The 15,308-nt window shown below is 39.8% G+C and overlaps 1 protein-coding gene across 3 annotated transcripts in view; it reads right to left on the reverse strand.

Annotated features, from left to right (window-relative positions):
* Positions 1-15,308, reverse strand: part of PTPRR (protein tyrosine phosphatase receptor type R) — a 139,353-nt gene that overhangs the window by 15,220 nt on the left and 108,825 nt on the right. For all 3 annotated transcript variants that reach the window (XM_015855940.3, XM_085536816.1, XM_015855949.3), the window contains 3 exons: positions 13,052-13,136; positions 6,441-6,520; positions 4,218-4,355 (listed from right to left, as the gene is read on the reverse strand). In XM_015855940.3, the coding sequence (XP_015711426.1) occupies positions 4,218-4,355; positions 6,441-6,520; positions 13,052-13,136 (303 nt within the window). The remainder of the gene's footprint in view (positions 1-4,217; positions 4,356-6,440; positions 6,521-13,051; positions 13,137-15,308) is intronic.

The raw sequence follows: 15,308 nt of genomic DNA on the forward strand, positions 1-15,308 counted from the left end.
AAGTATTAGAAGTGTACTTTAGGAGGGATTGCAGGATTTGCATTTATATACAAAAATCCTCAATGTTAGGACCTAATCTTCTTAAGTTTTTCCAAAACCTGAGACATCTCAATGGTGCCAGTACTCAACTTAAGACTAATCTCTAAAGATGCTTATGTGAACTCTGCAAAAAGTACAATTTTTCTTATGAGTAGATAAGAGTGCCTATAGGCCAAGGGGAAAATGTTGCAGCAACAGTGATACAAGCTTTAAATAGTGAGTTAACAAGATTGTCCTAGATAATTACTGACAACAAGATTTCTGTAATATGAGTAGAATAAACATGCATTGTTTAATGCATCTCTCAGTAGTAGTCTTTGATTCTTGCAGAATGCTGCAAAGTACCTTTTATTTATGCTTCCCAAAATATGTTTCCTGATTTACAAGTATGTTTTAAAGTAAACAAGATGCATATTATCTGTGGGATACATAGCATGACTATGGTTCCATTGCTCTGTTGTCTTGAATAAACAGTCAGTAAAATATGAAATTCACATGAGTCTTGTTGATCAAACTTTGTAAGAACATGTCTCAACATGTTATTAAAGGATTAGAGATGACAACCTTTTGTGGGTCATTTAGTTCATTCGTTAAGAGGCGGAATTGTCTTCTGGAGGTTACTACTGCTCTTTCCAGTTCTGGTGCCCCCAACACAAGAAGGACATGGAGTTGTTGGAGCAGGTCCAGAGGACAGCCACGAAGATGATCAGATGGCTGGAGCACCTCCTCTATGAGGACAGGCTGGGAAAGCTAGGGCTCTTCAGCCTGGAGAAGAGAAGGCTCTGAGATCTCTTAGCGGCCTCCCAGTACCTGAAAGGGGCCTACATGAAATCTGGGGAGGATCTTTATATAAGGGCATGTAGTGACAGGACAAGAGAGAGTGGTTTTAAACTGGAAGAGGGTAGATTTAAACTAGATATCAGGAATAAATTGTTTACTGTGAGGGTGGTGAGACACTGAACAGGTTGCCCAGTGAAGCTGTGGATGCACCTTCCCTTGAAGCACTCAAGGTCAGACTGGATGGGGCTGTGAGCAACCTTGGTCCAGAGGGACATGTCCCTGCCTATAGCAGGGGATTGGAATCAGAAGATCTTTAAGGTCTCTTTCAACTCAAATCATTCTATGGTTCAGTGAGGTCACCCAGATTAGTTGAGATATATTTTCTTTCATATTAATCCTAAAACTAGAGCTTGGAATTCCAAGGTTTTTTGATTATTGTTCAAATGGAAGTTCTCCTTTATGAAGGCAGGCTTAAAGAGCTGGGGCCTTTTAGCCCGGAGGAAGCTTTGGGAAGACCAGATAGTGGTCTTCTAGTATCTAAATAGTTGCTTTGAGAAGGAAGGGGACACACCTTTGCACTATCTGTTGTGATAAGACAAGAGGAAATAGTTTCAAACTAAAAGAGGGGGGTTTTAGATTGGATACAGGGAAGAAGTTTTTTACAGTAAGTGTGGTGAGGCACTGGAACAAGTTGCCCAGAGAGGTGGTGGATGCCACATCATTGGAGACACTCAGCATCGGGCTGGACTGGGCTCTGAGTAACTTGGTCTAGCTGTAGGTGTCCATGTTCACTGCAGGGAGTTTGACTAGATGGCCTTTAAGGGTCCCTTCTAAGGCAAACCTATGATTCCTGTGCTGTGCACTCTCCTTGGACAGGCAGATTTCCATCCTGTTCGGATACTGTGTACACTTGAGTAGAAGTTTCACAGAATCTATTTAAAATGCTACAGACAAAGTTTATTTAGTATAGTTTTTGCTTACAAATCAATTTCCATCTTTCACAAGAGTTCAAAATGAAAAAGAATGCAACCAATAATTTTGTGCTCCATGTTTCCTCACACAGCTAAAATATTATAAATATTTTGCTTAAAGCTCTACTTTCACATTATATTTTCATCCATTTTACATAAAAATCTTATCGCAGTGAGTCTTAGCCATTTTTCATCTCACAAAGGAACTAACCCCATTGGAATCTGTGTTTATAACCATTTCACACAATTCCCCTTCCTATGGCAGATTCATAACCTTGGTGTATTCAACTAGGACATTAATGTCCCAAATAATTATATTTATACTAAGGACATGACTTTATTGACGAGCTTACTGTTTTTCATGCATGTTTTGTTTCATTTGAGGGCTCCCTCTTTGCACATTAGTTAGAACATTCTACTACATTATAGCTGAAAAGGATGTTGAATGACACATCAACTGAGGAATGGGTCTTATACCTATGAATCTGATCTGGACCTTTGTACAGGGCTATACACAGAAAAGAGAATGAACATGCTTTCAAGTATGAAGGCATTTGTATGTGTGAATATTACAAATGCAGCTCCCTGAAAATGAGAGGAATACAGCAGACAGCAGACAAAGTAATAATCAAGTGCTATTAGGCAGCTAATGCTTTAACAGTTAAATGAATTCGGATGAGCTTAGCAGTTAGCCAAGCTGTTTTCTTTTCAATAGCAAATCAAGGCCTCAGGATGAAGCACTAATGGTGGGAGAGTTCCTTAAGGTTTCTAGACAGGGCAGGACAGCTTGTGCAAACACAGCCTCTCTGTATAGCCTGGGAACTACTTGAGATTCCACCCCCCCCTTTCTATTAGGAGGAAATGACCGCTGGCAGGCCACAACAATGCGGATAAACACCAGAGCTGAGAGACTGCGTAACTCAGGTAAACACAGGGCTTCCTGACACGTTGGAAATCACTGAGCATTTCTTTCAAGTCATTCTTCTTACACAGTGTCAGATGTGAGTGTTTAAACAGTCAGCATTTCCTCAGTGAAATACTTATTCTTTTGAGCAGTTGGGTTGGGGTAAGCTTCCTACATTTTCAGAAGTAATCCTTTTAATGTAGGCTTCTGGGGACTAGTATGAAAAGTTTAGTTCAAAACTGCACCTGTTTTGGAAATGAACCACTGGATGTTTTCCAGTACCAATCTACATTTTATACATACCTTTCTTAAAATCATCTGGATTTAAGGCCACTTCATGTTAGAAGGCCAAAGTCATTGTGACAAAGAGTCAAACAGCGGTCAAATGCAGAAGGAAGGAACAGTACGTCAACCAAGTCCACCTTTAAACTGAGCAGTGACTTTGTGGCATGGAAATGCGCACACAATCTTGGTCCCCTGATCACTGAGACTGGGAACTTTGTCTGAAAACTATCAGTCTGTCTGCCATCACACTCAATTGAATTTAAAGTGCAGGGTAGTGAGTAAGGCAGGGGCAACATGGCCCTTGTACTTACCTGAAAACACGCTGAAACATGGTAGAAACACCCACCTGGACTAGGGAAGAGCTACTTCATCTACCAGTTTGGACACAAGAAAGAAGGTGAACTCTTTTACACCTGTCTCAGTTCTGTCCACAAGCCCTATAAATCACTTCTGTAACATTCGAACCCTCAAAATAGAGCTTTCTTTTGGCAAGAACTCTCCAAATCACGGGAGAGTGGTATTTGTTCTCTATGTATGGCCGCAAGATCTGGCACTACCAAGGAAAGTCTGGCAAAAATGTATACAAATACTAGATAAAGCTATTAAAGATATAGTTGAGAATCAGTCTGGAAGTCGCTGGATGTATAGCAGGCAGCTAGATGGCTGTTAGCCATTAAAATGCAATTGTCACTTGCAATTGGTGCTAGGGTATAGATCCATATATTTCCATTCCAGTTCAGTCTCTCCATGGTGTTGGCATTAGGGAGATCAAACCATATTTTTAGGACAATCTAGATGATTTGTAGTATGTGGAGCTGATTAAAAAACTGTTATTGTAACAAAGAGTAAACTTCAGCCGTGCCAGGAAACCTCTAATTGTAATACTACCCAATTGTACATCTATTCTTTACATAACAGAAAGCAACTAGCAAGAAGTCCAGAGGTGGCCTACAGGTAAACAAGGTGTTTATTTCTTAATAAATTAAGTATGAACCCAACAGCACATGTTTCAAAAATGTAATTTATGTCTTTTTTTTGTTTTTTGTTTTTAATGTCTCTTTGATGGCTACACAATTGCAACCGGTGGGTTTGAGAACACTGACATTGTTTTTCACATTGCCCATCACTGGAGTATTTGAGAGCTGGTTATCTGCTGATTTTCTTTAAAATCTGCTAAGGTTCATTCTACAACATGCAGCACCATTGGAAAGATTTCTTGGTTCGACTAGTTGTCATACCTCATTTTTTTCTTTCAGCTTTGTGATCATAACAATGACAGGGCTGTCCTCTTGCCAAACCATCTGCCAGAAGTCATTCACGGTATTAATCATGGGTCCCTGCGTTGCAATGAATGCCTTCTCTTTACCTCCATATCCCTGGTTTAGAAACAGGCACAAAAACATTTACTTAAAATTCATGCTTGTCAGTCAAAGTCACAGGTGAATATTCTAAGCAAAAAGAAGAATCTGGAATTAAAAAACAAACAACATCCAAAAAGTTCTTTGAGCTGAAAGCAATAAGAGTAACAGTAGAGCAGATCAGAAATTTTTCAGTAGAACAGTTTTTCCTCTGGGAGCTACCAATTCAATGAACTGAAATGATCCCAAGCACACATCAGTCCCTCTCAAATCACCCTTCTTTCTCGGCTTCTTCTAGCTTACTCTGTCCTGCAAGATATTGGAGGTTTCTATCATCCAGTGGTCCTTCAGTGCACAATTTATACTGCTGCAGTGTTTGCAAGGTAGTTTACAGTCCAGATGCCATTTTTAAAAAAGGAGAAAAATAAAACTGTGTTTCTCTGAAGATTCATGACAGGAAAAAAGATTAAATACGTGACTGTTTGTAGAGGCAAAGACTGTTCACTGCATCTTTGCTAAGGAAGAAGTACCTTTATGTAACCTTACAGGAGGGACAGCATCAGTGCAGGGAGCGCGGAGACACACAAAGAAGGGCTGTGTAAGCAGTGGAGAAGCAGAAGGGAGGGAAAGGCAGGAAGAAATAGGGGAAAAAAAGTGTTTTTTTGGGTGAAAAGGAGAACTTGTGAGTTTAGGCAGCAGCAGAGTGCCCAACAGCAATGCAGATTAAAGGCAGTCTGAAGGGAATGAATGAATGGAGAACTGCTTGAGGTGATATGGGCCCTCCTACCACAGGTATTCCTTTTGGGTGGCTTTCTCCCTGCTCACACTCTTCTGCACTGTTATCACAGAATCACAGTTATCCACTGTATGGAACAACGGGATAGATCCTCAACTGGTATCAACAGTTCTCCCTCCACTGACCAATTTGCCTGAACATAGTTTGCCAAAGACAGGTGTGCCAGGACCACAGCCAGACTCATCATTTCATTTCTGTGCTGGGTGGGATTTTCTTCTGGAATTGCTCACACTTCTACCAGTGCCAGCAGAAGAAATCACGGCATTTTGGTTCTCAGGGAGATGGCACAAAGGACATCTCAGAGGACTCAAAGCACAGCCTGGCTGATGTGCTGTTACCCTTCAGAGACAACTGCACTTCTTACTTACAAGGTGACATCCTTCATACAAAACACTGAAAGCACAGGATGTAAAATGAAGCAGAGTAAGAGGCATAGTGGATGAGTAAAAATATATACAAATACTGTTATTTAATTAAGCAGCATTATTGTTGAGCTCAGAGGCCATAATTTCAGTTGCAGTAGTATGTTAGTCCAGCTAAGGATCTCAAATGAAAATATTTCATTTTCCATGTAAGGGACTATAGTCCAAAAACCAAAGTGGTTTTTTTGTACTGTCTGCAGCATCCAGTGTGCCACGAGAAAGCTCTGTGTGTGTGTCACTGAGGATTATTACATAGCTAACACTTAGAAATAATACTTTCCTACATTGTTTGAGCTGGTAAAGTGTTTGCACCATGCAACCATGCAATATAGGTTATAAACAGTTGAATAACGTGCACTTTTTTGCACATATTGATATTTAACACATCTGCTTATGATTCTTTTCACAAACTGTTATAATATTTGTTTAATTATCTCATAATTTCAGGGATATGAATTGCTAGAGCATGAAAAAGCCATGATCACTGAACGTACTTGTGGATAACATGACTGCAATGTGCAATCATGGAGCTTAGACTCCTGTTGACTGAACTTTTCTTTATATTGATATTTCTGTCTTTTAAAAGGTAACACTCCTTTCCTTCCTGTAAGGCAGTAAGACAACGTAAAACAGTAAATATTGAAGTAAACAGGAACAGTAATGCATGTATTTCTTAATATTTTTAAATATGTTTGATAACTTTTTTCTTAATTGGTACAAACAGCTCATGAAACTATTTCTGTCACAGCAATGTAGACATAAAGATTAGGATTTATCAGTGAAGATGTATAGGAATAAAGTGAGAGATACCTTGGCAAAAACAGCTATTCAGGTGGAAAATCAAATATTATCCCAAAAGCACAGGAATAGTGTACATTTACTTACCCTAATGTAGTTAGCATTTATGTAGGTACTCAAGGAGTCAGATGGATTTTTTGGTTTCAAATACACTCTGCTTAGAGGATCTAAGGGCACAAGGAAGATGGAAATTGAAAAGAAAACCCATAATTAGAAGATTTCTATAAAGAATCAAAGGCTTGCTGAAGAAAATAATCTATGGTTATTTGGGGTTGTCAAAAGCACTAAAGCATTATGTATGAATTTTTTTCCACTGCAAAGACTCATCATGTGAAACTAAGGAATACCTACAGTGCATGATGCTGAGCTGTGTAGAAGTATCTCACAAGCTGTGGACATCAAAACCATGCTATCAGATCCAGACAATGCTCAAGCATGGTCTAATCTGTCTGTGCTGATTATCCAGCTGACCTGCCTAGGCTACCTCTGAAACTTTCCATACATCTCTGCAGGACTCTAGATAAATATACCAAGTCCTTTGGATTCAGCTTAGTTACCCCTACAGGAAGCTGTACTGTTTCAATGACTACTTTGATTTAATTTAACAAGAGTCTTCCGTGTGGAGTGAAATCAGACGTGTTTTTACATTAATGTAATATTCACTGAAAGGGGCTGGACTGTGTGATCCCTTATCCTTTCCTTCAGTCCTGTGTTCTCCTTTGACAGTTTGGAAACGTTTGTGTTAACAGAGTGGAGAAAAAAAAATATAGGAACAATTTCCTTTATCATCTTCTTCCTTTCATTGTCTTGGATGACCTAGAATGAAATGAGGTGAAATTCTGTTATCTACAGAACTGGGGGTTACTAAATTTCACCTGCAAACACATTTTTTGTTCACTCATTTGTGATGATGTGGTTCTCCATGTACTAACCTTTAGTAACAATTAAGGCCAGTAAATTCACCATCAGAAAGAGAAAAAGAGGGGAGTGAGATGCCTATGTTTGAGTACAGGGGCACACTCTGGCTTTCTGGCTTTCTTCACATCTTTTCTGAAAGAATACTCTGTTGTTAATAAAATGATATGGAAATATTTCTCTGTTGAAAAATATTCTTCCAGCAGTTTGCTTAAATAATTAAGTAGAATCATCAGCTTTCAATTGGTTTGGAAATAGACTCTGGAAAGCTCCTTTGCAATGCAATTTTGTACTTAAGTCATTTTCTCCCTAGAGGTGAAAGGAACTTCTTGGGAAAGGAGTGGAGCCATTTCAGGACCCTCGTCTATGTCATGAACGTATACTTCATAAAATGGGCAAATGAATGAATGCCTTTTAATTCAGAGTCCGTGCATGGAAGTCTTGTCCTTTGTGTTAAAAGGACAACATAAAGACTTCTTAGCTTTTTTTTTTCCTCCCTTAACAATGTGAAGGCAGGAAATCTCTCATTCCTTTTCAGCACAGAGTGATTATTAGCCACTTCCACAAGTGCCTCGGGCTACATGGCCTTGAAAAAACATTCATTTCCTTTAGTTCACACAGTGCCTCCAACTCTGATGTAGCTTGACCCCTACCTTAAAAAACCTCTTCCAAGCAGACTCAACATCCAGTTTAACCATACCTTGAGATAAATTCCTCCAGTACTGAGGAGTAGCTAAATCAGCTGCAGAATTTATGAGACTCTTCCAATTCCAATCAGACAAGAAAAAGCTATTTTAGAATAGCCATCTTTTAAAATTAACAGTCTTTATTACTTCTGAAATAGAATATCTCTGTACACTTAGCTCAGAAATGAGGAACACCTGAGCACTGCTCAAGATTCAGAGCCACTGCGCAGTCACTACACATAAATGGAAGCCATTAGCTTGATCCTGAATGACAACTACCTTGGAGGTAATCATCTTTTCCTCAAGGATAGCAAAGCCTGAAAGTCTGAAGCTACAGGAGAAAGCCACAGATGGTGGCTGCAAGGCTGAATCCATCAATGTTTGTAAAACACCTTGAAATACAGCAAGACTGTTAAACGCTTGTAATTGCTGATAAAAAATGCCACCTACAGTAATGACCGAGGCAGTTACTGCTGTTTTCTTCCATGCACCTAGGAAGTCTCAAACAGGTCTCCCATTAATGCATTGGTTAATGCAGAAGTGGCTTCCTTTAACTCCATCATTAACAAATTAATACTGGTATGAATTTACCAGGCTGAAGGCAGTTAATGATGTGTAGCTTACCCCCATGAGACTAGCCCGTATAGGGATCACATCATAGCATGGGTGGCACTGCCAGACAGCTTCCCCTATGCTGTCAACACTGCAGTTTCATCCACTGCACAAACACTGTTTTGACATGAAGACCCCCAGCTTCACCCCACTACATAAGCTCTATCCTGCTTGAGTTTGGTTTTTTCTTCCTTCATTTAGACTGCTACTATGTGCTAAATTCTTCAGAGCACGGGTATGTTTGTTTTTGTAGTGTTTCCAAGGTAAGTCACTTGTTTGTCTTAGATCAGTCTTAGTTACCTTACTGACAGTAGGACTGAAACAGCCTAAGGGTTGTCCCTACGGCATTTCTCTTTCTTGGACAGGAAAATAAGCTGAATATGTTTTGGAGGCAGGCTGCTGTCCCACTTGCAGCTCAAAACAGTCATACAGCTTTTAGATATCAAAACATTTTGAAACTCACTCCTGTTTTGCAAGGTTTTGTTTGCAGTCTCTAAATCAAATGCGAGTACCAGTATTCTTTGATAAAGACTGTAACACAGGACAGAGAAGAATCCAGACTGTATCCCCAATCTATGCCAGGTAGGGAATAGGCTATTGAACTTGAAAATAACATAACTGCCTCAAAAGACATCATGTACACAGTACACATAAACTACGTAAAGTACTTCCATTACAGTTCAGGATTTCCCAAATCCAACTGATTTATGATGGTGAGTGCTTCTGCATTTTAAAACTTGCTCCAGCATTACAAAATGATTTCATTGATGCAAAGGGAATTTTTCTTAACGTCTAAAAATAAGGTTTGCCTAATACCCACTTTTTTTTTTTTTTTTTTAAACTACGCAACCTAATATTAATTAATCAATTACAACACTGGCTATTGACAAATATAGTAGTTATGATAGTGGTGTCTACAACTAGAACACAATCTGTCAAATCACATGAAAATACAGAAATGCTTTTTTGAATACATGTTGAATTCACCTAAGAACAAACTTTTTTTCTTTCTGCTGTGCAAATATGACATTTATCTTGTGTCTCTGAGAGACTGTTGGGAATCCTATTGCCTGGTAGCAAATGAGACACCTGGGAGCTCAGAAATTCTCAACATCAAGAGAATGGTTTCCCAGCATCTGTCTATGAGCTTGTGTAAGGCAGTGCCTTGTTCTTATGATATAGATTTCAGTTTCCCCTTATCTTTAAACGGAGTGTCAAAGCCAATTTTAGCATAAGCAACTCAACAACAGCTTGTGTATTTGTGGATGTATTTGGGGGTGTTCAAGGAGCGATTGGATATTGTGTTGAGGGACATGGTTTAGTGTGAGCTATTTGGTAAAAGGTGAATGGTTGGACTGGATGATCTTTTAGGTCTTTTCCAGCCTTTGTGATTCAATTATTCTATGGACCTGACCCACCAGGTGCTTTGCATCCTCATGTTACTGTCCGTCTGCTCTTCTGCAGTGACTGCTTTCATGCAGGCTCAAGGTTTGAGTGTTCTTTTTAGGAAAAAATAAGGAGCAATTTCCAGGTATCCTGGATGTGTATCACACACAGATACCCACTAAACAGTGTTAAGCCATTTGCCCCTCTGTGAGCAAAAGCCCACACCTGCTTTGAAGCACCACAGCAATTCCAGTTTAAGGTGGAGAAGTGGAGTAGGAAGGGGAAAAAACATGTGTTTGAAGCTGATTGCATACTGTGAGGATAAGTGGCAGGGGCTGCAGGAGGCAGCTGGTGGTGTGAAAGATGGTGAAGAGGGAGCACTGGGGCTGGTTTTCTACAACAGGAATGTAACTGTGATGGAGTCCAGGGTACAACTGGCGACAGAGGAGGGTAGAATGCTCTAAGGGTATGGCAGGGGAATGCAGTCGAAGATATGGAGAGGGCTTTCACAGGACCAGTGTGTGGCATCTCAGTCAAGGGGAGGGATAAAAAACAGTGACCTCAAGGAGCAGACTAGCCACTTGCCCTGTCCCCTCACTGGGTGTATTTGTATATTATTATAAAACAAATAACACTCAAAGCTTACAGAGGAATCCAAGCATTTGTATATGAATGTTGGCTATGCTACACTGCAAACAAAACATCTTTCATAGAAATGCAATGTTTCCTGCCCTTTGGAGTTCTGCATTTACAACTGATTTCAGCAGGCAGTCATTTTACTCAGGCTGGTGCCTGCCTGGGTAGTATCTACTAACACTAACCTGCCCCCATGTTCCCTGTGACAGAATTATCTGTGGTGAAGTTATCTCTTAGAAAATGAGAATATCCTCCCCGGTGCAGAGGGTGGAGCAGCCAGGATAGGGCATTTTTAGAGATAATCCATCAATTCCAACGTCACTTGTTACCACAGGTGATACACCAGTGCTGGGAATGGAAAAGCTGACATGGGTGCAATAAGCAGTAGGTCGATATTATCTGAGCAGGAAACCAGAAGAACCATTCTATTTAATGATGCTGATAGTTTCCAAGCCCTTTTGGACTGGGTGTGGGTGTGTGAGTATTTATTATGAGTGTGTGCCTCAATCCTCAAAATACCTTCTTTGAATAAGCTTGGTGCTAACACATACCAGACCTTTTGATTTCTGTCAAGGAGGGCTACAAAGTGCCTGTCAAAGGGTAGCTGTGGTATACATTGGCCGTGAGCTCTGACTGAAAATATGCCTTGGAGTCAGCTGTGCACACTGACTAGCTGGAAGTGAGAACATGAAGGCTTTCTGACTCTCAAAACTCATAAGCATCAACAGAGGCCCAGCTGTCGTGACCCAATGCAAAACACATGCAGTAGTGAAGGAGGCCTTCCTGCACTCACAATGTGCTATAGGCAATGTAGGAAGGGAGATATGCTTCTGAAAATGTTCATCATGTAAAAGCAGGCTTGGGTGATATTCTGTCTGTATTGCAGTTGATGGCAAGCTCCTATTTTTGTCAAAGTGGTCAGGATTTCAGCCTCTGTGCATACCCTGTTGACGCTGGGCCAAACTGTTGGGGTTACTTAGTTTTCTGATTCCTTGATAATCGATAACTTGCATTCAATTGCTTTCATCTTTTTAATTCCCTTCAACATTCCTCTGTTTTACTCAGCTGCATATAGCTAGTTGTTGAGATAGATGAACTGACCCTGAAGTCAATGGGAATTTCGCTGGTGGCTGAAAGGAAACAAGGACTCTGCACAACGCATTTTTTTCCCTCAACTATGTATTGCATTTCTGAGGTTAATCTAGCAGCTGAAGGCCATTATTTCTCATTCATTTGACTGTAAGGTCTTTGGATGGTGCGATCAAATTACGGTGCATTCAGGCTCACAGGGAGAAATCCTGTCATTCAAAGTGTGTGAATTTGCATGACTGACATGTAACATAGTCCTACAAGGACATTATGGAAATTATTCAAAAGCATTTTCCTAGTTGGTAGGACATGCTGTAATTTTAAAGTGTTCTTCGTTCCAAATCCAAGCAAAAAGTTGTGTTTATGTTTTGCTGAGGGATGGTTCCCTGACATTTAGAATCACTTAACTTTTCCACTCTGACATTGTCAAAATATCACAAAAAGACAACAATTCATGTCTCAATTTGGTGCAATATTTAAACTTTCACAACCTATTTTGAAATTGAACACAAAATGATTAATAAAAGAATTGGAATATCTCAGTATCTCTCCCCAAAATGGTATAAAAATAGTTCAATTTCAAAGAAATCTGTGTTTTGAAGGAAAACTATTCCACTGAAAAGTTTTCAATCACCTCTAATTATAACAAACCAATTGCTACTATGACAGAAATAAATAATTTGGGCTGATGAGAATACAGAAGCAGTATAGCAAAGCAGTAGCAAGTTCACAGCAACAATGAAGAAGCACTGTGTTCTTACTAAGGTAAGGTAAGGTAAGGTAAGGTAAAGTAAGGTAAATGTATTTCCACAAAGCCATGCAGTGCATGGAGAAGGAAGAGAATTAAAACAAAACAAAGAGGACTCATAAAGATGGAAGTCCATTATGAGAAAGGATAGGATGTAATTTCTCTTCCAATCCAGGCCAATTCTTGATGTTAGACACAATATCTATTAGTTTGACCCAGCTAGAGAGAATTCAGTGATGGGCTGCACTCTGCCCAATGTGTGGGCTTTGATACAGGCAACAGCCTTGGTCCTCTCACTCTCCAGACCAGGGGAGCTACTGTGAGGCATGGTATATCCATCTCAACCCATTTGCCTGAGCTGTCCTCCAGAGAAAACCAGCATACACCTAGGCTGCATTTCAGAGTGTGGCTGGGATGCAGCCAAAGTGTGCATCTAATGACTAAGGTATCCAGGCAGAGTCCTGCATGGATCAGTCCCCCAGAACTGGATTTTTGCTTGCTTTCTACTTAGACTACAAAAACACTTATGAATAGGTGCACAACAATCAAAGATAAAGACAACTAACTTTTCATGGCAATACATTCTCAAAGCATACTATGTTTCATAGTAGGGCTAAGTCACTTACTTGGCAAAATTGTCTTATAGCGGTTTTTAGTTCCATGACTCGGGATGTCGATTTCTTTGGGATCCACAAAATTCATTGGTATTTCCTATAAAAAATAAATTAAATCAGATTGGTGTTTCCAAAGGAACCGTACAGGAAATTATCCCCAGAAGGCCATCTGCTGTTACACAACTGTCTTTTGACATCAAAGTTATTAAGAAAAAAGTGGTTCCCACCTCAAGCCTGTCAACACCCTTCCTTTAATAAACACAGGAGTTGCATACTGAAGGGGTGACTTCCAAGGAACGCTTCTGATGAATTATTAAAGGCAAGGTTTTTAGAAGATTAGGAGATTTGTTAGAAAACACAATAGTACTAGAAAAGTAGAGTTGAAAAGTGCAGTATCATAGCAGGAAAGAGCAACATTTTGCATGAATGGACTGAGAGCTTTTGAGATAATATATGACAATGTATATATTTAATTTTCATGCAAAGTCCTTAACAGTAACAGTTAAAGATCTTACTTGCTTTTTATAGCAATGATTAGTCCTCTGCATGCAGTAACTCAGAAGTGTAAAGAAAAAAATCTATTTGCCTTGATTCTCATTTTGAATTTCTAGCCTCGGAGCCATATTATCTCCCTTAAATCTGAATCTGTAAAAATAACTGATGTGGCAATTTGACTTGAACAGTTGACAGTAACTGTTTTTCAAACTGCTTTCCAGAATGAAAAGTAAAAAATACTCATAATTTTCACTGTAGAAAATGCTTTACTTGGTCGAAGGGGAGTATGAATTTTGAGGTCTTAAAATACTGTTAGTGTTCTTATAGTTAAGTGAAAAAAACCAACAAAACAAAACAAAAAACCCTTTGCAAATGGCATAATGAAACAGTTGTTGTTCCCCCACCACCACCAGTGATTGACATTTACCAGCCAAAACATGAAATATGTTTTAGTTGACTCCAATCTTCATTTTTCCCTGGTATATTTTATTTTTGGCCATTGCTGTTCAAATCGTCTTAGTGTAAGATGGAACATGATCTTTGCTAAATTAATTCCTTTACTTAAGAGTAATTTCTGGAGACTTCAGAACTCTGTTATTAGCCTGGGATATTTATCCAAACAGACAGTGGCATATTATATAATTGCCTCTTGCAGACACATAGGAACTTGAGGAGGCATTAAAGGTATATTCTTACACTGTACAGTGTGGAATTCCTCTGACTTGCACCACTGGAAAATTTACTCAAGTATTTTCCTCCTGAATCAGTCAGTTCCTAACTTCAGAGACCAAGGCCTGACCAGGACTTCAGCAAAGATCAAATGCATGGCCACCATCCTTCCACACTTGGCTCCTGTGTGCTTATGTGAGACAAGCAGGGACATGGCACTGTTTCTTTCTAGATCTTTCTTGCTCTTCAACTGAGCTCTCAACAGAACAAGTGTCTGCCTGGCTTTTCAGGCATGAACAAACTATGCTGTTAAAATACATTTTCCTTGCAGATTCAATTTCATTTCCCTGCACTGCTGTCCATGTGATGCCTGTGCTAAGGGCGGGATCTTATCAGTTGTAAGGTTCCACTCCTGCATTAATCTCATCTGTTTCCCCCATCTCTTCTGTCCTACTTCTGATGCCCTTTTCCCTTTTGTACCCATCTCTATCTTTCTCCCCTCTCCAATCGTTACCTCTATGAGGACCTTTCCCTTGAACCTTGGGCTCTGAAGGATGTTAACTAGTTTGGTTTCTGAGCACTCAGCTAGTGGCTGAGACTCAGAGGGAACTCATTAACATCACTGGTGCTCTGTTTCTGAAATGTTTTGTTGCTGAACTGAACAATAAGAGAGAGCAATACATTAAGCTTTTGTCTAATGGGGTCTATGCTGGTCATCTGAAGAGTCTGGATGTGAGGAAGGATCCTCTGCCTGCACAAGTGACTGTGGTCAGTGAGGCTTTTCCAGTCACTTAGCTGTCTTCTTGTTGATGCCTATCGAAATGCTGAGATAGTTCATTAGTCGGCCAGTTACTGACAAATGGAGAAATGCTACTGAGCAGAAAACAGGAATGTATTTCTTTGGGCCAACAAACTCAATTAATAATATTAATCACCTACATCCTGTAAACACTCTGTAGTCAAGGGGCTCCTCCCAGTATTAAGCATTTGTGAGGCCAAGGGCACAGACAGAACTCTGCCAATATACCATGGATCTCAGCCACAGACAGGTCACTTATTGTGAGGCTGGCTATGAAATGCAAGAGAGGATTCCAGAACAAAATTC

Source organism: Coturnix japonica, chromosome 1 (genome assembly GCF_054131305.1).
Source record: "Coturnix japonica strain WE chromosome 1, WE-NBRP24, whole genome shotgun sequence".
NCBI lineage: Eukaryota > Metazoa > Chordata > Aves > Galliformes > Phasianidae > Coturnix > Coturnix japonica.